Source organism: Gasterosteus aculeatus, chromosome 2, assembly GCF_964276395.1.
Source record: "Gasterosteus aculeatus chromosome 2, fGasAcu3.hap1.1, whole genome shotgun sequence".
Classification (NCBI taxonomy): domain Eukaryota; kingdom Metazoa; phylum Chordata; class Actinopteri; order Perciformes; family Gasterosteidae; genus Gasterosteus; species Gasterosteus aculeatus.
Genome location: NC_135689.1, coordinates 3,439,941 through 3,467,170, shown reverse-complemented (window position 1 = coordinate 3,467,170; position 27,230 = coordinate 3,439,941). Strand labels below are relative to the sequence as shown.

General features: G+C 44.1%; 3 protein-coding genes and 1 long non-coding RNA gene across 7 annotated transcripts; all 4 read right to left on the bottom strand.

Moving 5' to 3' along the window:
• Nucleotides 1-291: 291 nt before the first annotated feature.
• Nucleotides 292-8,654, bottom strand: LOC144386214 (uncharacterized). Its single transcript, XM_078086145.1, has 14 exons — nt 8,472-8,654; nt 8,330-8,365; nt 7,071-7,376; nt 6,708-6,968; nt 5,440-5,745; nt 5,077-5,337; nt 3,816-4,118; nt 2,286-2,549; nt 1,760-1,879; nt 1,635-1,650; nt 1,445-1,533; nt 1,242-1,292; nt 914-973; nt 292-784 (listed from the first exon to the last, which is right to left on the bottom strand). The coding sequence occupies exons 1-14, from the start codon at nt 8,506-8,508 to the stop codon at nt 777-779; spliced, it is 2,118 nt and encodes a 705-aa protein (XP_077942271.1). The 5' UTR covers nt 8,509-8,654; the 3' UTR covers nt 292-776.
• Nucleotides 8,655-18,933: 10,279 nt separating this feature from the next.
• On the bottom strand, nt 18,934-21,953 carry LOC144383805 (high affinity immunoglobulin gamma Fc receptor I-like). Of its 4 annotated transcripts, none has more exons than XM_078083469.1 (8): nt 21,699-21,953; nt 20,930-21,193; nt 20,402-20,521; nt 20,277-20,292; nt 20,087-20,175; nt 19,885-19,935; nt 19,561-19,620; nt 18,934-19,431 (listed from the first exon to the last, which is right to left on the bottom strand). In XM_078083469.1, the coding sequence occupies exons 1-8, from the start codon at nt 21,799-21,801 to the stop codon at nt 19,424-19,426; spliced, it is 711 nt and encodes a 236-aa protein (XP_077939595.1). In that variant the 5' UTR covers nt 21,802-21,953; the 3' UTR covers nt 18,934-19,423. The 4 variants fall into 4 exon arrangements, with proteins under 4 accessions (XP_077939595.1, XP_077939610.1, XP_077939591.1 ...); XM_078083465.1 differs by having other exon boundaries at nt 19,294-19,431; nt 19,552-19,620; XM_078083484.1 differs by lacking the exon at nt 19,885-19,935.
• On the bottom strand, nt 21,852-25,172 carry LOC144386198 (uncharacterized). The gene is made up of 4 exons (XM_078086144.1): nt 24,907-25,172; nt 23,291-23,959; nt 22,062-22,361; nt 21,852-21,856 (listed from the first exon to the last, which is right to left on the bottom strand). The coding sequence occupies exons 1-4, from the start codon at nt 25,058-25,060 to the stop codon at nt 21,852-21,854; spliced, it is 1,128 nt and encodes a 375-aa protein (XP_077942270.1). The 5' UTR covers nt 25,061-25,172.
• A 213-nt stretch (nt 25,173-25,385) lies between these two features.
• Nucleotides 25,386-26,844, bottom strand: LOC120829801 (uncharacterized). Its single transcript, XR_013451279.1, has 3 exons — nt 26,663-26,844; nt 26,522-26,557; nt 25,386-25,566 (listed from the first exon to the last, which is right to left on the bottom strand). It is a non-coding gene; the product is annotated as an uncharacterized LOC120829801 (long non-coding RNA).
• Nucleotides 26,845-27,230: the final 386 nt, after the last annotated feature.

Genomic DNA, 27,230 nt, shown 5'->3' with positions numbered 1-27,230 from the left:
ACTTTTAGAACCATGAGTTGAAACGAGTGCGTCGACACAACGGTGCGTAAAGACGCAGAAGCACGCGCCATCCTTAAGGGGGATGGTCACCCGCGCTCTGCACCTGACTCATGGAGAGCAGCATGTCATGCACCCATAGATACATATAAAGTATATTTTATATTCATATATATATACAATATAGGAATTTTGTTTGGATGAATCTTACTAATGTGATGCAGGAGGAGCATGTGGACATACGTTCCCTGTGATCTCTAATATTAATTTTATTAAAGAAATGACTGTAGGAAACACTGTTTAGAAGTTTATTGATGCATAAAAAGGTTAAACACAAACCGGTTAAGATAAAATACAAACAGCACCTGTTAAAACTCTTAAAAAGACAAAGATAAACATTTATTTTAATCGTTTAAATGAAACCATTACTTCATATTGAGTAATATCACCAACGTTCTGAAGCTCAGACGTCAAACTACTTTTTTCCGTTTTTCAAACAAGCCTCCGAACCAGCCTTCAAAAAAGCTTTAAAAAAAAGTGACTGAGGAGATGAAATGAAATGTACAGTAAACACTCAACACAAACATTTAAATACTTAAATGTAATAAACTTTTAAAAACATATGATGTATTTCCTTTAAATCATCTTTTTGTGGGTTAACTACAAAATACTGTCTCATATCAGGAAAGAAGAAGTTGACACAATAATTACTCAGAAAGACAAAGGTGTGGTTTTTCATGTCGTCATCCGTTCCCCTGGTTCTGTCCATGCAGATGTTTTTATCCATCTGATAAAAGAGATTAAAGGTTATTTAAGAGTAACAGGTGTAAGTGTTGTGTTTGACCTTTGCCGACTGCTGGTAGTAATACACAAGTACACTCAGATTGTACTACATGGTCTGTTGTACTTGAAGTACCTGCAGCTGTTTCCATCCTCACATTTTCATAAACACTCTCCTCTGGTTCATCATTCGTCCCTGTTAGAAGGATCAGATGAATGCATGAAGAGACACTTTATTCTCCTTTATTAAAGCTCTGCTGGCCTACAAAAGCATCTCAACCACTGCAGCTTGTTCCCTTATAGAAGTATTCACATTAACCATCAATGTCTTTAAGCTCAAACACAGAATCTGTGACATCATCGATACACTTTGTCTTTAATTTAAAGGACGATCAACCAGTCACTTGATCATCTGATTCTAGTATTTTAACAGCTGTGTGATGAACACACAGGATTTACTGCACCATGTTCAGGTTCCTCAGAGCCTCCGATTGCTTCATAGAGACAAGAATCACCTGCAGAGCAGTGAGGATGAAGACGAGGTCGTATCAATCATTTGAACCACTTTGTATCAATTATAGAATCTTCTCAAACAGATAACCAGAGATGGAAATGTTAGCATTAAAGTTAAGAAGACATTATTAAATAAATCAGGATTAAAGCTGACCATGAAGAAGAGAAGCGTAATGTCCGTCTTGAGTTTCACCCTGGTTGATCATGTGGTCTGTAGCTGGGCTCTGATTGGTCCTCTGAGACCTTGTGGGTCCAAAACATGAAGTAAATACAGAGGATTTAATGAGGAACATGTAAAGTCCTGCTGCCATGTTCAGAGTGAGAGAAGAGAGGCTTGTACCAACCTGCTGAGGCTTGAAGCTGCAAGAAAAAGGTTTCACATTGATCATTAATTAGTGTGTGTAATAATATCTGTGACTTTGACTTATTTCAGTGAAATCAGTCTGATATCAGAAGGAAAAGATCTCACCTTCTGACTTTCTGTAGCGACGCAGAAACAGCAGCAGGAGAATAATCAGTAAAACTCCAGAAACCAGACCAACAACCAACGGCACGAGAAACACAGAGCTTGATGCTGCTTCTTCAGGATCTACACACAAGTACACACCAACCATGAAGAGATACACAAGTAACAATAATAATACAGTTTATTTATAACACACTCTTCATCAACAGATCTCAGAGTGTCACAGAAACAGAAAAACATACTCAAAACAAAGTAAAACTAGTAAAAACACAGGTACTAATGTGTTGTAGTACTAAACAAGTACTACAACACACACACTCAAATACACAAACATGAAGCCTTGATCAAACAACATTCACCTTTCACTGCTGGTCATGTTACATCTCTAATATTATGTGTTTTTACTGAACATGAACATCTTTAAAACTATATTGTCTCACAAAAAAATAGTTTATCTTAAGATAACTTCTAATTCAGTGACACCTGTTCTCACTCAGACTGTAACACATGTTACAAAACTCGTACTCACATTTCACTGACAACCAGCTCTCTGCTGAGGTCAAAGTCTCCAAACCTTGAGGTGATTTCCTTCCTGTACATTTATAAAAGCCTTCATCTGACTTAGTAACTGCAGAGATAAGCAGCTCCCCTCTGGCAGGATTTGGGATGAGTTTGTCATTTTTATAGAAATCCACATTATAAAGAAAGTTTTCTGTCCTCAACTTGCAGCCAAGAGTGACGGAATGTCCCTCAGTCACAGGATGGACAGAACTCAACAGGATGACATCACCACCTGTAAAGAGACCAGAGGACAGGAAGTCAAACAAGCTGATGAACAATGAGGAGAAGACATTTACAGTTTACATTTGTTATTCACATTCACACAGTAGCTGAGCGAATAGCTGCATTTCATGGATGGAAGAGACGGCCCTTTGGTGACGTACATGCTCACAGTTACATCTTTAATTAATGCTCAATATGTCGGGAGACAAATGTCCACTTAGTGGCAGTGAGCTACAGAATGGTCTAAAAGGTACAAAGTGAGCAGCTAACTCTACAGCTCCTCCTGGTTTAAAGTCAATGGTGGATGTCAATGGTCATAAAGAGGAAAGTAAACTACAAAGACGTGTTGGATAATACAGAGAAATGATACTGCAACAAACTAAGATTGTTGAATCGTTTGTTCAAATGAATATAGAGTTAAACTCATCATAAAGTCACCTTAGAAATGTCAGCACTGTATTAATATGTGTAAATACTTTGTGGGTTCTCTCTGTGTCTGTGTGGGTTCTCTCTGGGTTCTCCAGCTTCCTCCCACAGTCCAAACACATGCATTGGGGATCAGATGGATCGGTAACTTTAAATTGCCTGTAGGTGTGTGAATGGTTGTGTTTCTCTGTGTTAGCCCTGTGATTGGCTGACAATCAGTCCAGGGTGAACCCTGTCTAATTCCCAAACTTGGCCGGGATAAACTCCAGCCCCCCTGTGTGCAGGATAAGTTGTTTGTAGATGGTTGGAAATCTTTTAATTAAATGATACAAGATATCAGGGATTTTTAAACTAAGATTGTTGAACCGTTTGTTGAAATAAATATTGAGTTAAACTCATCATGAAGTCACCTTAAAAATGTCAGCACTCTGTAAAGAGATGAGTAAATACTTTAGATATAAAAACCTTTAAATTAATATAAACTCACTGTGTATAGTGATGTTGGCTGCATTGCTGAACTGTGTTTCAGACTCACACCAGTACACTCCACTACTCGCTCTAGCGTTGGTGTTGCATGTGGATCCATTCATTTCTCCCCAGTAAAAACAGGGTGACACGTCACCATATTCATCAGCCTTCTTCACTCTCCACTCAGTAGAGTTTCCCTCACAGATCAGTGACAGTGACTCTGTGCTGAAGTGCTGCAGTCTGTGAGGACTCACTGTGAGAGACGCTGCTGGACTCACACCTGAAGACACATCATTAGGAGACACACACAGGACAAACAACGTCAACACAAAAAGGACATTCATTCCCTTGTGCAAGAATATAAAAGTCTGAACAAACTCACCTCCAGACCAGACAAACTTCACACCACTATACAGAGTGTAAGACACAGGATCTCCTCTTCCAGCTCTGCACACATATCCTGCTGTGTGTGTCTGTCCATGAAGAATGTAGAAATCCTGTTCAGTCCCATTGGTGCCACCAGCTAGAAGTTCAGGGGTGTAGGAGTAGTGTGACATGTCTGGAACAGCCTTATACCAGAAGAACCTCCATCCTGCAGACTGAGGTTCAACTCTGCAGGTCAGAGTCACTGAGTCTCCAGGACTCGTCCGTGATGGAGACACTGTGAGGACAGGACGAGGGACACCTGTTGGAAAGAGGTTTGACAGAATAAAGACGTGTTATGATGAGTCCTTGGTGGATTACTGTCACTGCTGATGTCCTCCATCTTTTTATCTGTCTTCATGTGTTAAACAGGTGTTTGGGTACAATGTCTTTAAACATAGTAACTAATCTCACATTTCAAATATTCTATTTCAGATTCTTTGTCCTTAAATCTGCACTTGTAAGAGCTCCCATCAGACATCAGAGAAATGGTGATTTCATGTGTGTGTTGATGGTTTGTGTCCATCTCAATAAGTGTTTTGTCTTTGTAGAAGTCAGCATTCTTCTCCTTTCTCTGGTCTCCATGTCGACAGTGAAGAGTCACTGATTCTCCTTCATACAAGGAGGACGCAGGAGTTAAAGGATCACATCTGTCTGTGTAACAGTTATTCTTTGCTTTACTAAATCAGTTCAAAGGCGGCACGGTGGTGTGGTGGTTATCACTGTCGCCTCACAGCAAAAAGGTTCTTGGTTCGACTCCGCCCAGTGGCCTTTCTGTGTGGAGTCTGCATGTTCTCTCTGTGTCTGTGTGGGTTCTCTCTGGGTACTCCAGCTTCCTCCCACAGTCCAAACACATGCGTTTGGGGATCAGATGGATCGGTAACTTTAAATTGCCTGTAGGTGTGTGAATGGTTGTGTTTCTGTGTTAGCCCTGTGATTGGCTGGCAAACAGTCCAGGGTGAACCCTGTCTAATTCCCAAACTTGGCTGGGATAAACTCCAGCCCCCCTGTGTGCAGGATAAGTAGTTTGTAGATGGTTGGAAATCTTTTAATTAAATGATACAAGATATCAGGGATTTACAAACTAAGATTGTTGAACCGTTTGTTAAAATAAATATTGAGTAAAACTCATCATGAAGTCACCTTAAAAATGTCAGCACTCTGTATGAAGATGTGTAAATACTTTAGATATAAAAACCTTTAAATGAATATAAACTCACTGTGTATAGTGATGTTGGCTGCACTGCTGGACTGTGTTACAGACTCACACCAGTACACTCCACTACGCGCTGTAGTGTCGGTGTTGCATGTGGATCCAGTCATTTCTCCCCAGTAAGAACATGATGACACGTCACCATATTCATCAACCTTCATCACTCTCCACTTAGTAGAGTTTCCCTCACAGATCAGTGACAGTGACTCTGTGCTGAAGTGCTGCAGTCTGTGAGGACTCACTGTGAGAGACGCTGCTGGATTCACACCTGAAGACACATCATTAGGAGACACACACAGGACAAACAATGTCAACACAAAAAGGACATTTAATCCCTTGTGCAAGAATATTAAAGTCTGAACAAACTCACCTCCAGACCAGACAAACTTCACACCACTATACTGAGTGTAAAACACAGGATCTCCTCTTCCAGCTCTGCACTTATATCCTGCTGTGTGTGTCTGTCCATGAAGAATGTAGGAATCCTGTTCAGTCCCATTGGTGCCACCAGCTAGAATCTCATAGGTGTAGTAGTAGGTGTATGACATTTCTGGAACAGCCTTATACCAGAAGAACCTCCATCCTGCAGACGGCAGCTCAACACTGCAGGTCAGAGTCACTGAGTCTCCAGGACTCGTCCATGATGGAGACACTGTGAGGACAGGGTGAGGAACACCTGTTGGAAAGAGGTTTGACAGAATAAAGACGTGTTATGATGAGTCCTTGGTGGATTACTGTCACTGCTGATGTCCTCCATCTTTTTATCTGTCTTCATGTGTTAAACAGGTGTTTGGGTACAATGTCTTTAAACATAGTAACTAATCTCACATTTCAAATATTCTATTTCAGATTCTTTGTCCTTAAATCTGCACTTGTAAGAGTTCCCGTCAGACATCAGAGAAATGTTGATTTCATGTGTGTGTTGATGGTTTGTGTCTATCTCAATAAGTGTTTTGTCTTTGTAGAAGTCAGCATTCTTCTCCTTTCTCTGGTCTCCATGTCGACAGTGAAGAGTCACTGATTCTCCTTCATACAAGGAGGACGCAGGAGTTAAAGGATCACATCTCTGTCTGTGTAACAGTTACTTCTTTACTTTACTAAATCAGTTCAAAGGCGGCACGGTGGTGTGGTGGTTATCACTGTCGCCTCACAGCAAGAAGGTCCTTGGTTCGACTCCGCCCAGTGGCCTTTCTGTGTGGAGTCTGCATGTTCTCTCTGTGTCTGTGTGGGTTCTCTCTGGGTACTCCAGCTTCCTCCCACAGTCCAAAGACATGCGTTGGGGATCAGATGGATCGGTAACTTTAAATTGCCTGTAGGTGTGTGAATGGTTGTGTTTCTCTGTGTTAGCCCTGTGATTGGCTGGCAAACAGTCCAGGGTGAACCCTGTCTATTGCCCAAAGTTGGCTGGGATAAACTCCAGCCCCCCTGTGTGCAGGATAAGTAGTTTGTAGATGGTTGGAAATCTTTTAATTAAATGATACAAGATATCAGGGATTTACAAACTAAGATTGTTGAACCGTTTGTTGAAATAAATATTGAGTAAAACTCATCATAAAGTCACCTTAAAAATGTCAGCACTCTGTAATAAGATGTGTAAATACTTTAGATATAAAAACCTTTAAATGAATATAAACTCACGGTGTATAGTGATGTTGGCTGCATTGCTGAACTGTGTTTCAGACTCACACCAGTACACTCCACTACTCGCTGTAGTGTCGGTGTTGCATGTGGATCCATTCATTGCTCCCCACTTAGAACATGATGACACGCGGCCATCTTCATCAACCTTCTTCACTCTCCACTTAGTAGAGTTTCCCTCACAGATCAGTGACAGTGACTCTGTGCTATAGTGCTGCAGTCTGTGAGGACTCACTGTGAGAGACGCTGCTGGATTTACAGCTGAAGACACATCATTAGGAGACACACACAGGACAAACAATGTCAACACAACAAGGACATTTATTCGCTTTTGCAAGACTATAAAAGTCTGAACAAACTCACCTCCAGACCAGACAATCTTCACATAACTACGTGTGTAAGACACAGGATCTCCTCTTCCAGCTCTGCACACATATCCTGCTGTGTGTGTCTGTCCATGAAGAATGTAGGAATCCTGTTCAGTCCCAGTGGTGCCACCAGCTAGAAGCTTAGAGGTGTAGGAGTTGTCTGTGGATGACAGTTTTGGAGCAGCCTTATACCAGAAGAACCTCCATCCTGCAGACTGAGGTTCAACTCTGCAGGTCAGAGTCACTGAGTCTCCAGGACTCGTCCATGATGGAGACACTGTGAGGACAGGATGAGGGACACCTGTTGGAAAGAGGTTTGACAGAATAAAGACGTGTTATGATGAGTCCTTGGTGGATTACTGTCACTGCTGATGTCCTCCATCTTTTTATCTGTCTTCATGTGTTAAACAGGTGTTTGGGTACAATGTCTTTAAACATAGTAACTAATCTCACATTTCAAATATTCTATTTCAGATTCTTTGTCCTTAAATCTGCACTTGTAAGAGCTCCCATCAGACATCAGAGAAATGGTGATTTCATGTGTGTGTTGATGGTTTGTGTCCATCTCAATAAGTGTTTTGTCTTTGTAGAAGTCAGCATTCTTCTCCTTTCTCTGGTCTCCATGTCGACAGTGAAGAGTCACTGATTCTCCTTCATACAAGGAGGACGCAGGAGTTAAAGGATCACATCTCTGTCTGTGTAAGTTACTTCTTTGCTTTACTAAATCAGTTTCATTAAATGAACAATGAACAATTTATCTTTCCTACATAATTATAATTTAACATAAAGTTGCTGACAGAAGAAGATGTCAAAGTCAGTCTCCCTGTAATAAATAATAAAATGTTCACTGAGTAATGAGAACATTTCACCTGAAGGAGGCGCCACACTCTGCTGATGTGTTTGATCCATTTGTGTTATCAATAATTAATCAATAACTAATTTATAAATTGTCAATTACTCATTCAGTTACTACTCATTTAGTTACTCCTGAATGAGTAATTCCAGTCAGTGTCGTTTCCTTCTCTTGAGTAACATATGAAGGTAACTTTCTCTCTAGTAAATAAAGGGGACCAGTTTGGCTCAATATGCAGCAAAGCATCTAGAAACAAACACAACATGCAAAGAATGAATCTTGTCTTCTGTCTTGTATTTATCATAAATTGACTAAAGAGAAATATTGAATGTAAAATAGTGATAGAAGGTGTTGAGTCGTCTTGAGTCAATGTATCAAAATAAAGAAAGTTGTATAAAAACCTTGTGCGTGTCCACAGTAGAGGAGAATATTCAGCGCTAAAATAAAGTGAGAAACATCATCAAACTGACAGAAACTATTAACTTCTGGCATTTAAAAAGTTGTATCTATGAAAACTATGATTTAAACAGAGAAAGTACTCACAGAAAAGCCCCAACGCACCAAACAAGGTGTTTCCCATCCTCACGTCCACGCTGACACTCAGTTTGTGAGAAACGCTTCCGCTTCGTGTCAAGAGACAGTTTGAAAGTTGTGAAACATGCAGAGAAATGTGGAAATGCAGAGACCACAGATGAATATCAGATGTGAGGTTTTCTTTAACCTCTGTTTCTGTTTATAATCTTCATTTTAAATATATCCAGTGACCCAGAGAAAAGTGTTCTATCATTTTATAATGACTGATACAAAAACCCTTTGAGATGAAGACAAGACCAAAATAAATCCACCCACTTTTAATTAGACTTAAATATAATAAGTGAGCCATTTTATTTGATCCATCATAAGGTTCCTTTTTGTGCATCAAAGTCTCATTCAACTCTAACAGCAAAACACAGCAGCAGGAGGATTTGGAGCATTCTGGGACGCCTCGTTCATCACAACTGAACTGCAGCCTGAGACGTGTAAATTAAAGTGAAAAAAAGGTGTATTCTGTTTTTTGGGGTTGTTCATCTTTTTTGTATTTTGCAATAGACGTGTTGCTTCCTGTTGTGTGGCGTCACATGACCACATTCACACCAGGGCTCATCCGTTTCTGTAAAGGTGTGATGTATAATATGTTTTAATTCTAAGAAGTAGAAACTTAATAAAGTTCCATGAACTTCAAAAACAAATCATTTAGCACTAATGCAGTGGACCCGTGCATTAGTGCAGTGCACGTGATGAAGCCCTGAGCAGATGGTGTCAGATCTTGTAGCACGCTGCCAGGAAGTGAAAAAATGTTTTATACAAGTGGAACCGGTCAGGGAGGCCCTGATAATGTGTCTCCTGGGTCACCTGGGACAGGACCCAGGGGTGTATGTCTGCATATGGTCCATAGGGACGAGGCACCACCAAAGTTTGGGGAAAGACCCAATTGTCCCGCCAAAATATGTTTTTAATTGTAACTGCCTGTGTTACAGGTTTCATGATGAGAGAGCCTGATGACAGACTGATGACAGACTTGTGCCTGAGACACACTGAAAAAATTAAAAGATGATTGACACAGGCAGACGTGTGGCTTCTTTTACATTACATTACATTACATGTCATTTAGCCGACGCTTTTATCCAGAGCGACGTGCAATAAGTGCATTCAACCATAGGGTACAAACTCAGGAGAACAAGAAAGTGCAATTTCCTCAAATAAGCCAATTTACAATTTGATATAGATGAGTGACGTTACAAGTACAATTTAAGTGCTACAATTTGTTAGTCTTTAGTCGAGATAAGAGTCTGAAGAGGTGTGTCCTTAGTTTGCGGCGGAAGATGTGAAGGCTCTCTGCGGTCCTGGTGTCTTCAGAGAGCTCGTTCCACCATTTCGGCACAAGGACAGCAAAGAGTCGAGATCTAGTCGAGTGTTTTGCTCTCAGTGAGGGAGGGACGAGTAGTTTTGCAGATGCAGAGCGGACAGTGCGGGTTGGGATGTAGGGTTTGACCATGTCCTGGATGTAAGCTGGACCCGATCCATTCACAACATGGTACGTGAGCACCAATGTTTTGAACTGGATGCGGGCGGCCACCGGTAGCCAGTGAAGAGAGCGGAGGAGTGGAGTAGTGTGGGAGAATTTCGGAAGGTTGAAGACCAGTCGAGCAAATCTTTTCCGGGAAAAAGAAGTAGTTCAGGCTTGTCGGGGTTGATTTTCAGATGGTGGGCGGACATCCACTAAGAGATGTCAGTTAGACAGGCAGAGATCCGAGCCGCCACCTGGGTGTCCGAGTGAGGGAAGGAGAGAATTAGTTGGGTGTCATCGGCATAGCTGTGGTAAGAGAAGCCATGCGAGCGAATGACAGCGCCAAGAGAGTTGGTGTAAAGCGAGAACAGGAGGGGACCCAGCACGGAACCCTGAGGAACTCCAGTAGTAAGAGGACAAGGTTCCGACACAGATCCTCGCCAGGTTACCCGGTAGGTGCGGCCGTCGAGGTAGGACGAGAGAAGGGAGAGAGCAGAGCCTGTGACACCAAGTTCCTGAAGGGAGGAAATAAGGATCTGGTGGTTGACCGTGTCAAATGCAGCAGAGAGGTCCAGAAGGATGAGCGTCTTCTCAAGCAACAACAATTTATTTACAATTGAAGTGAAATCAAACATATCCACATCTCTACACTTTTGCCTGACAACATACTTCAAAATACAAACAATACAAATTCACAGACTAAACCATAGACGCTTACATTACTATCATACTTTTTGTCAACATAACCGTGACCTTGGCAAAGTGCCCACAGCTACTGTGGCGTAGTGAGAAGGACACCACTGGAGATGGATTGGTCCATTGCGTTAGAAGCAGCTGCCTTGTTGACGGCAGAAGGATAAAGCTAACAAACCCACATAATGGGACCATGTTATTTTAGCCCAGAACCAGCAGGCTAGCAACTCAAAAGTAATATTAACTGGTGATAATTAGGCTTTTATAATCCCTGGGAGAGTAATAAGGTTATGTCTGTTCCCTTTAATCTCGAACAATGTCAGTGGTAAACTAAGCACGGTCTGTGTCTGTAATGTGCAGGAAAAACATCAGCCTGAAGCTACAGATGTAGAGCAGTTGGTGATGCATCAGCATCAAGGGTTCAGGTGAGACGCCAAATTGTCCATTTTGGTAAATATTGCCTTGAATTGCTGTTTTCTAAGGGATGTTAAGACAATGTTACCCTTGAGTGTTATTGTTCACACTGGCTATTATCTGAATAATTATTTTACATTTATGTGATGAGTAGCTCCCTCTACCTGTTTGGCCACAGCACTTTAATTAGTGATTCCCAACAGGTGAGGCCAGATTACTTCCTGGTTTAAATGTAGGGTTCGCCCCAGGTTTCCCGAGCTCCACACTTGTCTCGGGAACGACTACGGCAGGACTGGGCGCTGAAGGACTAGTCGTGGAGCTCCCACGCCATCTGTGCAGTCTCCAGGTGTGTCTGTTTTTGTAGTGGAGCGGGGATGTTTTTGTTTTTGTGTGGATATGCTCCATAGCGGTGCCGTGATGTTGGGTGGAGTTTTATATGTTGTGTGTGACATGTGCTTATTTGTTTTGTGGCAGGAACGGGGAAGTGATGTCGGCTTTTCGGTGATTGCGGAGTTCACTGCTGTTTTTGCCCCTTTGCAAATATATTTTGTATTTATGGTTACTTTGTTTTATCCAGTATTTTGATTATGCATTGTTGTTGGGTTTTTTTTCTTTCCAGACAAGTTGTTTAGTTTCTTTGTTCTTTTCTTCCGTAAACCAACTGGAGTGTGTCCTACACTGGGGTCCTCAATGCCAGTGCAGGTGGGCTGATCATAGGTCTATAGGTCGTGGTTCACAGGTGGAGGGCTTCCTCATTCATAGTTTATTTGGCATGTTTTATATTTGTTGTATTCTAATTTGTGTGTTTTGCAGTGCATGTGTGACTTCTCCTTTCTGCTCCCTGGTTGTGGCCCCTTTCCCCTTCACTCCCCCACTCCTTCAGGCCTCCCTGATAGTCACCTTGTGCTGGTAAAACACCTCAGTGTAGCGACATCGATTTTTAGCATAGAAGATATTTTTGTAATAAAAGCCTTATTTTTAAACAGACTTGACTAACATGAAGCCTATCCATGAATAAAACTGGACACTGTTCAAAAGAAACTAGAAATTCACCTCTCTGCTCCCTTTCTTAAAACAAATGAGAACCTAACATTTATATGTGGTATTCTCTGGGTGCAAGGCCCAGAGTGGCGTTGTCTCACTGCGGCCAGGCACATCAGTTGCCCCGGTCACATTTAGGTAATAAAAAGCTGCAATAAATTGGGATGAGAAACTCTGATGCCAATGAATCATACTTTGGAATCGACGGGGAGATTCTGATTCTGTTCTGATCATTTCATTTGTCGTTATTATTTATTTAAAGTAGAAAACCATTTAATATTTAAACTAAGATTAAACTCCGTGCCAAGTTACACATATGTTAGCATATATTATTAAAGTTTACCTGTTCAACTTAATATCAACGTTACATTTTTTTTTTTTGAATGGTCTTGTGGTTTCCCTACGAATGCTGAGAACAAACCTACGCCCTTGAGTCCCAGACTAAAGGAGGACTCGTAGGTGTCCTCTGAGGACATTTCAGATCGGTGAGGTACGGGGAGGCTCTCTGGGAGCCCGGTGCCTCTCGCTCCGCCTCGCGTCGTTCCGTACCCACACCGCCATCCCCTCTTAGGCCGACGATGGTGCACGATTTCACATCCTGGAGGAAGGTCAAAGTTGGATATTCTTTACCCTGTAACAGTATCATTAAAACAGTTTGTCCGTCTCTGCTGTGATCATCAATGTAAGCTAATTGTATCCTGCTGTTTGCCAACAGTTTGATTTGATATGCCAGGAAAATACATATTTGAATCTGTATTTAGTAGCATTATTTTCACCAGAAATGATGGCTATAAATGTTGATTTGACAGACATTGATTATGTAATGAGATTGTGGCTAGAAAGGCCGATGGGAAAAGGATCTGCTGGCGATGTGATCATACGGTACAGCTGTAGACCCAGAGGAGTCAACACATCTGTCCACTAACTGCAGTCCTCACAGTGATGCATGATGGTCAAGAGGATGTCATTTTTCTCTCTACTTGGTCAGATCAATACCAAAAGTATCGATACTAAGCTTAGTTTCTGCTATTGATCTTGCTAGGATCAATTCGAAAGACAGTGATCAGGCTCACGTTAGCTCACACTCTGGTTATAGAAATAGTCTTTAGTGATGCACTCGCCTCATGAAATGTGACAGTGTAAAAGTATTTCATGTTAGGAATCAGAAGCAGCGTCTATGCGGTGAGGCGTGTTGCTTCACTTCCTGTTGCCATCAAACTTTCACAGATTGTATCTAATATTTATCAGTACAAGCGGAAAACTGTTATCTATCTGACGTGTCGTTTAACACGCACACCCGTCCATCTTCTAGCAACGTTTCATTTAATCAAATAATTACTTAGACGTTGTTTAGCATCGACGCTAGTTCCACTAGCATTAGCTACATTAGGTTTGCAGCTAACCTAGTGACGTCTTTGTCACGAGAGCGGGTGGAAGGCAGGACTCAAACGCAGAGTTGTCAGGAAACACAAAGGACTTTAATAGTCAAAAAACACAGGAACCGGGAGGAAAAACAGCAGGCAACATGTGTGACGAAAGACAAGGACATGCGTGGCTAAAGACAATGACGCGACAAGTGACACAGGAGACACACTGCTTAAATACACAAGGGAGGTGCAGGTGATTGGACACAGGTGGAAACTATTAGACGAACACAGGGGATGACGAGACAAGGCAGGAAGTGAAGTTACCCGGGGACACGAGTGGCAGAAAACTACAAAATAAGACAGGAAGTGAACCACACTGTGACAGTACCCCCCCCTCAAGGGCCGACTTCCAGGCGGCTCACACTAGAGCGAAACAAGGGGAGGGGGGGGAGGGAAACCCGAGACGTTGGTCGGACGACCCGGGAAACTCTGGCGGGCGGCCCGGCGGGCGGCCAGACGAGTGGGGAGCCTCTGGGGGTTGGCCCGGCGGGCGGTCCTTTCGCCGGCTCCGGAGCGGTGACCACAGGGCACGGAACGTCTCAGGAATGGCAGGCTCTGAGAAACGGGAAACCTCCGGGGTAGTCGGAGGCGCCGGCTCGGGGACACGGGAAACCTCCGGGGTAGTCGGAGGCGCCGGCTCGGGGACACGGGAAACCTCCGCAGTCGGCGGCGCCGGCTCGGGGACACTGAACTCCGGGGTAGTCGGCGGCGCCGGCTCGGGGACACGGGAAACCTCCGGGGTAGTCGGCGGCGCCGGCTCGGGGACACGGGAAACCTCCGGGGTAGTCGGCGGCGCCGGCTCGGGGACACGGGAAACCTCCGGGGTAGTCGGCGGCGCCGGCTCGGGGACACGGGAAACCTCCGGGGTAGTCGGCGGCGCCGGCTCGGGGACACGGAACACCTCCGCAGTCGTCGTCGGCTCGGCGACACGGAACACCTCCGCAGTCGTCGTCGGCTCGGCGACACGGAACACCTCCGCAGTCGTCGTCGGCTCGGCGACACGGAACACCTCCGCAGTCGTCGTCGGCTCGGCGACACGGAACACCTCCGCAGTCGTCGTCGGCTCGGCGACACGGAACACCTCCGCAGTCGTCGTCGGCTCGGCGACACGGAACACCTCCGCAGTCGTCGTCGGCTCGGCGACACGGAACACCTCCGCAGTCGTCGTCGGCTCGGCGACACGGAACACCTCCGCAGTCGTCGTCGGCTCGGCGACACGGAACACCTCCGCAGTCGTCGTCGGCTCGGCGACACGGAACACCTCCGCAGTCGTCGTCGGCTCGGCGACACGGAACACCTCCGCAGTCGTCGTCGGCTCGGCGACACGGAACACCTCCGCAGTCGTCGTCGGCTCGGGGACACGGAACACCTCCGCAGTCGTCGTCGGCTCGGGGACACGGAACACCTCCGCAGTCGTCGTCGGCTCGGGGACACGGAACACCTCCGCAGTCGTCGTCGGCTCGGGGACACGGAACACCTCCGCAGTCGTCGTCGGCTCGGGGACACGGAACACCTCCGCAGTCGTCGTCGGCTCGGGGACACGGAACACCTCCGTAGTCGGCTCCAGCTCGGGGACACGGAACACCTCCGCAGTCGGCGGCGGCTCAGCCCCCCCCATAACCCACCCCATAGCCCCCCCCTCAAGGGCCGGATCCCAGACAGCCCTCAAATCACCAACGGGAGGGTGGGAGAGGACCATGGGATGGGAGGGAGGGAGCCCGAGTCTCGGAGCGGGGACTGGGGGCGTCGGGGCCATGAGTCTCGGAGCGGGGACTGGGGGCGTCGGGGTCATGGCTGAGAGTCTCAGAGCGGGGACTGGGGGCGTCGGGGGCATGGAACGTGGGGCCGGTACTGGTCGGGTCGGGGGCATGGAACGTGGTGCTGGTACCGGGGGCATGGATCGTGGCGCTGGCTCGGGGGTCGGGGACATGGATCGTGGCACTGGCTCGGGGGTCGGGGACATGGATCGTGGCACTGGCTCGGGGGTTGGGGGCATGGATCGTGGCACTGGCTCGGGGGTCGGGGGCATGGATCGTGGCACTGGCTCGGGGGTCATGGGCTTGGGTCGGGAGGCCGGGACGTGAATCTGCTGCGGCCCAGCGCGGGACATCTTGCGCTGCGACCGAGCGGGGTCGGAACGTCGCTGCGGCCCAGCGCTGGACATTGTGCGCTGCGACCGAGCGGGGTCGGGAAGTCGCTGCGGCCCAGCGCTGGACATTGTGCGCTGCGACCTAGCGTGGGGAGCATAGGTGGCCTGTAGTCGGACCGCAAGGTCCATTACCCGCTCCCAGTGCGAATCGCCGCCAGACGACCACGAAATGGTCTCCTCCTCTGGGGACCATGTGGGGGGCGGCGGATGGTGACCCAGATGCCTACTGAGGGCTCCAGATGGGGAGACGGAGTAGTACAAGTACCCAGCTGGAACCCCCGGGAGGACCGTTCCCCCATTACGGGCGGCCCCCTGGAGATTGCGTGGACCGCCCATTGCCAGACGGGTTCCCCTGAAGTCTTCCAGGGGAAAAAACTCTGCTGAGTCCTTCTTTGGTCGCGTCATTCTGTCACGAGAGCGGGTGGAAGGCAGGACTCAAACGCAGAGTTGTCAGGAAACACAAAGGACTTTAATAGTCAATGGTCAAAAAACACAGGAACCGGGAGGAAAAACAGCAGGCAACATGTGTGACGAAAGACAAGGACATGCGTGGCTAAAGACAATGACGCGACAAGTGACACAGGAGACACACTGCTTAAATACACAAGGGAGGTGCAGGTGATTGGACACAGGTGGAAACTATTAGACGAACACAGGGGATGACGAGACAAGGCAGGAAGTGAAGTTACCCGGGGACACGAGTGGCAGAAAACTACAAAATAAGACAGGAAGTGAACCACACCGTGACAGTCTTCCCTCCCTCTCCTACTCTCTCGTTCGGTGTGTCACATGTTTAGCTATTCCTCTGCCTCCCTTGCGTGGTACATGTAATGTAGTATATTTGATATGTCGGAGGCGAGGCTTAGTGAGGTAGGAGCACGGCTCCATGGAAGCTCAGTCGTTAGCTCCTGCTAGCCGTCCCCCGGCAACCCCCCAGCAGGGAGGCTGCTGACTGTCCGGAGTAAGCTCGAGTCTCGAAGCACACGGTTCACCACCAACCACTTTTCCCGCTTCACACCGCTTCTCCCCACTCAGCGACACAGAAGCCAACTCTGGTTATAGGTCGCTCCATTGTGAGGAACGTGAAGTTTGACCAGGGACCAGAGTCACGTGTTTACCTGGGGCCACAGCACCTGTAAATCCGTAACTGAATATAAGACCATCACAATAAAAGTAAGACAACTCTCCATTTCTCCGTGTTTCTGTTGACCCAAATAAAACGGAGCAAGACAAAGTGAAAATATAAGGAAAAATGAACCGCATTGAACTGGGTTGTTTGATATTTCAGACTGGTGCCCCATTCCTTTTTTTATGAATTTTTATTGTGAATTATCTTAGATTGTTAACTAGTCAGCCTTTGTTGCTACTGAGTATCTACCCCCGGAATCACCTGGATGACGCACCGTTGATGAGTCCAATCTGCATGTTGCTGTTGGTATCTCATCGTTCTGTGGGAAACGTTAGATCGAGCATGCCACCTAAAACTAAAACACTAAATATATGTTTGTGTTCAAAAATGAGGAATCCTGATGAGACGGAAGTGACAGCAGTTCTGCAAAGAGGTGAGATACTAAGTACCAGGTGGACACTTGTTTATGGCCTCAGAGGCCTTAAAGGTTTTGTTTGCCTCTCTGTGCTTCTTTGAGGACTTTCATGAATCCGGTCTTTCTGGGGTTATAAAAGGGACAGTTTGACCGGAGAACGGGAGTTTGTTGGAGAGACTGGAGACTGTGGTTCCTTCGGGACTCTGGTCCTGACACCTGCCGTGGCCCTGCTGACGCCTGCTGCGGCCATCATCATTATTATTTTAGATATTAATCATATCACTGTACTCGTAAACCAACATTACCCTCTCCTTAAATCTCTGTGCTCTCCCTCCCCACAGGCTTCTGTGGATGGTGGTTCTATCTGATGGTGGTTGCCCCTGCAGTGGTCCTGCTGTGCGCCTGGCTTACTACAGTTACTTGAATCATTTCTGTCATAGGAATTGCATGTATTATACATTGTTCATTCTGTACACATGGCATCCATTGTAGTCTGTCCATCCCGGGAGTGGGATCCCTCCTCTGACATTTTCCCTAAGGTTTCTTCCCTTTTTTCCCTCTTGGAAGGTTTTTTTTTTCGTTTTTTGGGGAGTTGTTCCTGTGCCGATGGAGGGTTTCGGGGCAGAGGATGTTGTATGTGTACAGACTGTAAAGCCCTCTAAGGCAGATTTGTTATTATGGGCTATACAAAATAAAATGAATTGAATTGAAATTGAATTGATAGAGAAGCTGTAGATCAAGACCTGCCTGAGGAACGAGTCTGACCGTTTTTCCAGGTTCTCAACACTTTTATCCGTTTTTGTTCAGAATTGAGACTGTTATCCGGTTTTCCCTGTAACTCTTTATAATTAGATTTTTTGTTCTGAAGTAAATAAAACCGAGTTCGCTCTGAGCCTCTGAAGATTTTCTGAAAAGTTTCTTCGAGACCCTCCGGCGAGGGGGCCGCGCAGCCCCGGCTGAGGCGACGCCACTACCGACACTCGCACCCGCTCACTCCTCACCTCATAACCAGCGGGGGGGGCAGAGACGTCTTCAGGAGCTCCGGGCCGGACCCGTGTTGCTTGGGGAACATGCAGTGGTCCGCTGTTGAGAGTGGGTGTATGAACAGTATTTGTCCAGGAGGGGGCGCTGTTGCGCCTCATATGTCATGGAGTCACATGTCACTGATGACTCCACTCGGTTTGTCGGTCGAGGGGAACAAAGTTGTGGAGGAAAATACGGAACAAATGTGTCCGCGATGAAAAGCAGCAGTGTCGATGCACGAGGCAATAAAGTCTACGATACATAAATAAACAAACCAACGACTTCAGCACAAAGACGTGACTCTCTAGGTCGTCTTCAACAAAAACACGTTACTCCGCCTGTTGTTCTGGCGGTGAATTGCTCTGCAACACACGCAAGACTTTTAGAACCATGAATTGAAACGAGTGCGTCGACGCAACGGTGCGTAAAGACGCAGAAGCACGCGCCATCCTTAAGGGGGATGGTCACCCGCGCTCTGCACCTGACTCATGGAGAGCAGCATGTCATGCACCCATAGATATATATAAAGTATATTTTATATTCCTATATATACAATATATGAATTTTGTTTGGATGAATCTCAATAATGTGATGCAGGAGGAGCATGTGGACATACGTTCCCTGTGATCTCTAAAATTTATTTAATTAAAGAAATGACTGTAGGAAACACTGTTTAGAAGTTTATTGATGCATAAAAAGGTTAAACACAAACAGGTTAAGATAAAATACAAACAGCACCTGTTAAAACTCTTAAAAAGACAAAGATAAACATTTATTTTAATCGTTTCAATGAAACCATTACTTCATATTGAGTAAAATCACCAACGTTCTGAAGCTCAAAGACGTCAAACTACTTTTTTCCGTTTTTCAAACAAGCCTCCGAACCAGCCTTCAAAAAAGCTTTAAAAAAAAGTGACTGAGGAGATGAAATGATATGTACAGTAAACACTTAACACAAACATTTTAATAAGTAAATGTAATAAAAAACTTTTAAAAACATATGATGTATTTCCTTTAAATCATCTTTTCATGGGTTAACTACAAAATACTGTCTCATATCAGGAAAGAAGAAGTTGACACAATATTTACTCAGAAAGACAAAGAAGTGGTTTTTCATGTCGTCATCCGTTCCCCTGGTTCTGTCCATGCAGATGTTTTTATCCATCTGATGAAAGAGATTAAAGGTTATTTAAGAGTAACAGGTGTAAGTGTTGTGATTGACCTTTGCTGACTGCTGGTAGTAATACACAAGTACACTCAGATTGTACTACATGGTCTGTTGTACTTGAAGTACCTGCAGCTGTTTCCATCCTCACATTTTCATAAACGCTCTCCTCTGGTTCATCATTCGTCCCTGTTAGAAGGATCAGATGAATGCATGAAGAGACACTTTATTCTCCTTTATTAAAGCTCTGCTGGCCTACAAAAGCATCTCAACTACTGCAGCTTGTTCCCTTATAGAAGTATTCACATTAACCATCAATGTCTTTAAGCTCAAACACAGAATCTGTGACATCATCGATACACTTTGTCTTTAATTTAAAGGTCAACCAGTCACTTGATCATCTGATTCTAGTATTTTAACAGCTGTGTGATGAACACACAGGATTTACTGCACCATGTTCAGGTTCTTCAGAGCCTCCGATTGTGTCATAGAGACAAGAATCACCTGCAGAGCAGTGAGGATAAAGACGAGGTCGTATCAATCATTTGAACCACTTTGTATCAATTATAGAATCTTCTCAAACAAATAACCAGAAATGGAAATGTTAGCATTAAGTTAAGAACACATTATTAAATAAATACGGATTAAAGCTGACCATGAAGAAGAGAAGCGTAATGTCCGTCTTGAGTTTCACCCTGGTTGATCATGTGGTCTGTAGCTGGGCTCTGATTGGTCCTCTGAGACCTTGTGGGTCCAAAACATGAAGTAAATACAGAGGATTTAATGAGGAACATGTAAAGTCCTGCTGCCATGTTCAGAGTGAGAGAAGAGAGGCTTGTACCAACCTGCTGAGGCTTGAAGCTGCAAGAAAAAGGTTTCACATTGATCATTAATTAGTGTGTGTAATAATATCTGTGACTTTGACTTATTTCAGTGAAATCAGTCTGATATCAGAAGGAAAAGATCTCACCTTCTGACTTTCTGTAGCGACGCAGAAACAGCAGCAGGAGAATAATCAGTAAAACTCCAGAAACCAGACCAACAACCAACGGCACGAGAAACACAGAGCTTGATGCTGCTTCTTCAGGATCTACACACAAGTACACACCAACCATGAAGAGATACACAAGTAACAATAATAATACAGTTTATTTATAACACACTCTTCATCAACAGATCTCAGAGTGTCACAGAGCCAGAAAAACATACTTAAAACAAAGTAAAACTAGTAAAAACACAGGTACTAATGTGTTGTAGTACTAAACAAGTACTACAACACACACACTCAAATACACAAACGTGAACCCTTGATCACACAACATTCACCTTTCACTGCTGGTCATGTTACATCTCTAATATTATGTGTTTTTACTGAACATGAACATCTTTAAAACTACATTGTCTCACACAAACAAATAGTTTATCTTAAGATAACTTCTAATTCAGTGACACCTTTTCTCACTCAGACTGTAACACATGTTACAAAACTCGTACTCACATTTCACTGACAACCAGCTCTCTGCTGAGGTCAAAGTCTCCAAACCTTGAGGTGATTTCCTTCCTCTACATTTATAAAAGCCTTCATCTGACTTAGTAACTGCAGAGATAAGCAGCTCCCCTCTGACAGGATTTGGGATGAGTTTGTCATTTTTATAGAAATCCACATTATAAAGAAGGTTTTCTGTCCTCAACTTGCAGCCAAGAGTGACGGAATGTCCCTCAGTCACAGGACGGACAGGACTCACCAGGATGACATCACCACCTGTAAAGAGACCAGAGGACAGGAAGTCAAACAAGCTGATGAACAATGAGGAAAAGACATTTATAGTTTACATGTGTTATTCACATTCACACAGTAGCTGAGCGAATAGCTGCATTTCATGGATGGAAGAGACGGCCCTTTGGTGACGTACATGCTCACAGTTACATCTTTAATTAATGCTCAATATGTCGGGAGACAAATGTCCACTTAGTGGCAGTGAGCTACAGAATGGTCTAAAAGGTACAAAGTGAGCAGATAACTCTACAGCTCCTCCTGGTTTAAAGTCAATGGTGGATGTCAATGGTCATAAAGAGGAAAGTAAACCACAAAGACGTGTTGGATAATACAGAAAAATGATACTGCAACAAACTAAGATTGTTGAATCGTTTGTTAAAATAAATATTGAGTTAAACTCATCATGAAGTCACCTTAAAAATGTCAGCACTCTGTAATAAGATGTGTAAATACTTTAGATATAAAAACCTTTAAATGAATATAAACTCACTGTGTATAGTGATGTTGGCTGCATTGCTGGACTGTGTTACAGACTCACACCAGTACACTCCACTACTCGCTGTAGTGTCGGTGTTGCATGTGGATCCAGTCATTTCTCCCCACTTAGAACAAGATGACACGCGACCATCTTCATCAGCCCTCTTCACTCTCCACTCAGCAGAGTTTCCCTCACAGATCAGTGACAGTGACTCTGTGCTGAAGTGCTGCAGTCTGTGAGGACTCACTGTGAGAGACACTGCTGGATTCACACCTGAAGACACATCATTAGGAGACACACACAGGACAAACAACGTCAACACAAAAAGGATATTTATTCCCTTGTGCAAGAATATAAAAGTCTGAACAAACTCACCTCCAGACCAGACAAACTTCAAACGACTAAACTGAGTGTAAAACACAGGATCTCCTCTTCCAGCTCTGCACACATATCCTGCTGTGTGTGTCTGTCCATGAAGAATGTAGGAATCCTGTTCAGTCCCAGTGGTGCCACCAGCTAGAAGCTCAAAGGTGTAGTAGTCTGACTCTTTGGGAACAGCCTTATACCAGAAGAACCTCCATCCTGCAGACGGAGGTCCAACACTGCAGGTCAGAGTCACTGAGTCTCCAGGACTCGTCCATGATGGAGACACTGTGAGGACAGGACGAGGGACATCTGTTGGAAAGAGGTTTGACAGAATAAAGACGTGTTATGATGAGTCCTTGGTGGATTACTGTCACTGCTGATGTCCTCCATCTTTTTATCTGTCTTCATGTGTTAAACAGGTGTTTGGGTACAATGTCTTTAAACATAGTAACTAATCTCACATTTCAAATATTCTATTTCAGATTCTTTGTCCTTAAATCTGCACTTGTAAGAGCTCCCATCAGACATCAGAGAAATGGTGATTTCATGTGTGTGTTGATGGTTTGTGTCCATCTCAATAAGTGTTTTGTCTTTGTAGAAGTCAGCATTCTTCTCCTTTCTCTGGTCTCCATGTCGACAGTAAAGAGTCACTGATTCTCCTTCATACAAGGAGGACGCAGGAGTTAAAGGATCACATCTCTGTCTGTGTAACAGTTACTTCTTTACTTTACTAAATCAGTTCAAAGGCGGCACGGTGGTGTGGTGGTTATCACTGTCGACTCCGCCCAGTGGTTCTGTGTGGAGTTTGCATGTTCTCTCTGTGTCTGTGTGGGTTCTCTCTGGGTACTCCAGCTTCCTCCCACAGTCCAAACACATGCGTTGGGGATCAGGTGGATCGGTAACTTTAAATTGCCTGTAGGTGTGTGAATGGTTGTGTTTCTGTGTTAGCCCTGTGATTGGCTGACAAACAGTCCAGGGTGAACCCTGTCTATCGCCCAAAGTTGGCTGGGATAAACTCCAGCCCCCCTGTGTGCAGGATAAGTAGTTTGTAGATGGTTGGAAATCTTTTAATTAAATGATACAAGATATCAGGGATTTACAAACTAAGATTGTTGAACCGTTTGTTTAAATAAATATTGAGTTAAACTCATCATGAAGTCACCTTAAAAATGTCAGCACTCTGTAATAAGATGTGTAAATACTTTAGATATAAAACCTTTAAATTAATATAAACTCACTGTGTATAGTGATGTTGGCTGCATTGCTGGACTGTGTTTCAGACTCACACCAGTACACTCCACTACTCGCTCTAGCGTTGGTGTTGCATGTGGATCCAGTCATTTCTCCCCAGTAAGAACATGATGACATGCGACCATCTTCATCAGCCCTCTTCAGTCTCCACTCAGTAGAGTTTCCCTCACAGATCAGTGACAGTGACTCGCTGAAGTGCTGCAGTCTGTGAGGACTCACTGTGAGAGACGCTGCTGGATTCACACCTGAAGACACATCATTAGGAGACACACACAGGACAAACAATGTCAACACAAAAAGGACATTTATTCCCTTGTGCAAGAATAAAAAAGTCTGAACAAACTCACCTCCAGACCAAACAAACTTCACATCACTATACTGAGTGTAAAACACAGGATCTCCTCTTCCAGCTCTGCACACATATCCTGCTGTGTGTGTCTGTCCATGAAGAATGTAGGAATCCTGTTCAGTCCCAGTGGTGCCACCAGCTAGAAGCTTAAAGGTGTAGTAGTTGTTGGTGGATGACATGTCTGGAACAGCCTTATACCAGAAGAACCTCCATCCTGCAGACGGAGGTCCAACACTGCAGGTCAGAGTCACTGAGTCTCCAGGACTCGTCCATGATGGAGACACTGTGAGGACAGACTGAGGGACATCTGTTGGAAAGAGGTTTGACAGAATAAAGACGTGTTATGATGAGTCCTTGGTGGATTACTGTCACTGCTGATGTCCTCCATCTTTTTATCTGTCTTCATGTGTTAAACAGGTGTTTGGGTACAATGTCTTTAAACATAGTAACTAATCTCACATTTCAAATATTCTATTTCAGATTCTTTGTCCTTAAATCTGCACTTGTAAGAGCTCCCGTCAGACATCAGAGAAATGGTGATTTCATGTGTGTGTTGATGGTTTGTGTCCATCTCAATAAGTGTTTTGTCTTTGTAGAAGTCAGCATTCTTCTCCTTTCTCTGGTCTCCAGGTCGACAGTGAAGAGTCACTGATTCTCCTTCATACAAGGAGGACGCAGGAGTTAAAGGATCACATCTCTGTCTATGGAACAGTTACTTCTTTGCTTTACTAAATCAGTTCAAAGGCGGCACGGTGGTGTGGTGGTTATCACTGTCGCCTCACAGCAAAAAGGTCCTTGGTTCGACTCCGCCCAGTGGCCTTTCTGTGTGGAGTCTGCATGTTCTCTCTGTGTCTGTGTGGGTTCTCTCTGGGTACTCCAGCTTCCTCCCACAGTCCAAAGACATGCGTTGGGGATCAGGTGGATCGGTAACTTTAAATTGCCTGTAGGTGTGTGAATGGTTGTGTTTCTGTGTTAGCCCTGTGATTGGCTGACAAACAGTCAAGGGTGAACCCTGTCTATCGCCCAAAGTTGGCCGGGATAAAATCCAGCCCCCCTGTGTGCAGGATAAGTAGTTTGTAGATGGTTGGAAATCTTTTAATCAAATGATACAAGATATCAGGGATTTACAAACTAAGATTGTTGAACCGTTTGTTTAAATAAATATTGAGTAAAACTCATCATGAAGTCACCTTAAAAATGTCAGCACTCTGTAATAAGATGTGTAAAAAAACCTTTAAATGAATATAAACTCACTGTGTATAGTGATGTTGGCTGCATTGCTGGACTGTGTTACAGACTCACACCAGTACACTCCACTACTCGCTCTAGTGTTGGTGTTGCATGTGGATCCAGTCATTTCTCCCCACTTAGAACATGATGACACGTCACCATCTTCATCAGCCCTCATCACTCTCCACTCAGCAGAGTTTCCCTCACAGATCAGTGACAGTGACTCTGTGCTGAAGTGCTGCAGTCTGTGAGGACTCACTGTGAGAGACGCTGCTGGATTCACACCTGAAGACACATCATTAGGAGATACACACAGGACAAACAATGTCAACACAAAAAGGACATTTATTCCCTTGTGCAAGAATATAAAAGTCTGAACAAACTCACCGCCAGACCAGACAAACTTCACATCACTATACAGAGTGTAAAACACAGGATCTCCTCTTCCAACACCGCACACATATCCTGCTGTGTGTGTCTGTCCATGAAGAATGTAGGAATCCTGTTCAGTCCCAGTGGTGCCACCAGCTAGAAGCTCATAGGTGTAGTAGTCTGACATGTCTGGAACAGCCTTATACCAGAAGAACCTCCATCCTGCAGACGGAGGTCCAACACTGCAGGTCAGAGTCACTGAGTCTCCAGGACTCGTCCATGATGGAGACACTGTGAGGACAGGACGAGGATCTGTTGGAAAGAGGTTTGACAGAATAAAGACGTGTTATGATGAGTCCTTGGTGGATTACTGTCACTGCTGATGTCCTCCATCTTTTTATCTGTCTTCATGTGTTAAACAGGTGTTTGGGTACAATGTCTTTAAACATAGTAACTAGTCTCACATTTCAAATATTCTATTTCAGATTCTTTGTCCTTAAATCTGCACTTGTAAGAGCTCCCATCAGACATCAGAGAAATGGTGATTTCATGTGTGTGTTGATGGTTTGTGTCCATCTCAATAAGTGTTTTGTCTTTGTAGAAGTCAGCATTCTTCTCCTTTCTCTGGTCTCCAGGTCGACAGTGAAGAGTCACTGATTCTCCTTCATACAAGGAGGACGCAGGAGTTAAAGGATCACATCTCTGTCTGTGTAACAGTTACTTCTTTGCTTTACTAAATCAGTTTAATTAAATGAACAATGAACAATTTATCTTTCCTACATAATTATAATTTAACATAAAGTTGCAAACAGAAGAAGATGTCCAAGTCAGTCTCCCTGTAATAAATAATAAAATGTTCACTGAGTAATGAGAACATTTCACCTGAAGGAGGCGCCACACTCTGCTGATGTGTTTGATCCATTTGTGTTATCAATAATAAATCAATAACTAATTTATAAATTGTCAATTACTCATTCAGTTACTACTCATTTAGTTACTCCTGAATGAGTAATTCCAGTCAGTGTCGTTTCCTTCCCTTGAGTCACATATGAAGGTAACTTTCTCTCTAGTAAATAAAGGGGACCAGTTTGGCTCAATATGCAGCAAAGCATCTAGAAACAAACACAACATGCAAAGAATGAATCTTGTCTTCTGTCTTGTATTCATCATAAATGAACTAAAGAGAAATATTAAATGTAAAATAGAGATAAAAGGTGTTGAGTCGTCTTGAGTGAAGGTATCAAAATAAAGAAAGTTGTATAGAAACCTTGAGCGTGTCCACAGTAGAGGAGAATATTCAGCGCTAAAATAAAGTGAGAAACATCATCAAAATGACAGAAACTATTAACTTCTACATTTAAAAAGTTGTATCTATGAAAACTATGATTTAAACAGAGAAAGTACTCACAGAAAAGCCCCAACGCACCAAACAAGGTGTGTCCCATCCTCACGTCCACGCTGACACTCAGCTTGTGAGAAACGCTTCCGCTTTGTGTCAAGAGACAGTTTGAAAGTTGTGAAACATGCAGAGAAATGTGGAAATGCAGAGACCACAGATGAATATCAGATGTGAGGTTTTCTTTAACCTCTGCTTCTGTTTATGATCTTTATTTTAAATATATCCAGTGACCCAGAGAAAAGTGTTCTATCATTTTAGAATGACTGATATAAAAACCCTTTGAGATAAAGACCAGACCAAAAAAAATCCACCCACTTTTATCTAGACTTAAATATAATAAGTGAGCCATTTTATTTGATCAATCATAAGGTTCCTTTTTGTGCATCAAAGTGTCATTCAACTCTAACAGCAAAACACAGCAGCAGGAGGATGTGGTGCATTCTGGGACGCCTCTTTCATCACAACTGAACTGCAGCCTGAGACGTGGAAATTAAAGTGAAAAAAAAGGTGTATTCTGTTTTTTGGGGTTGTTCATCTTTTTTGTATTTTGCAATAGAAAAATAAAAGCACATATTAT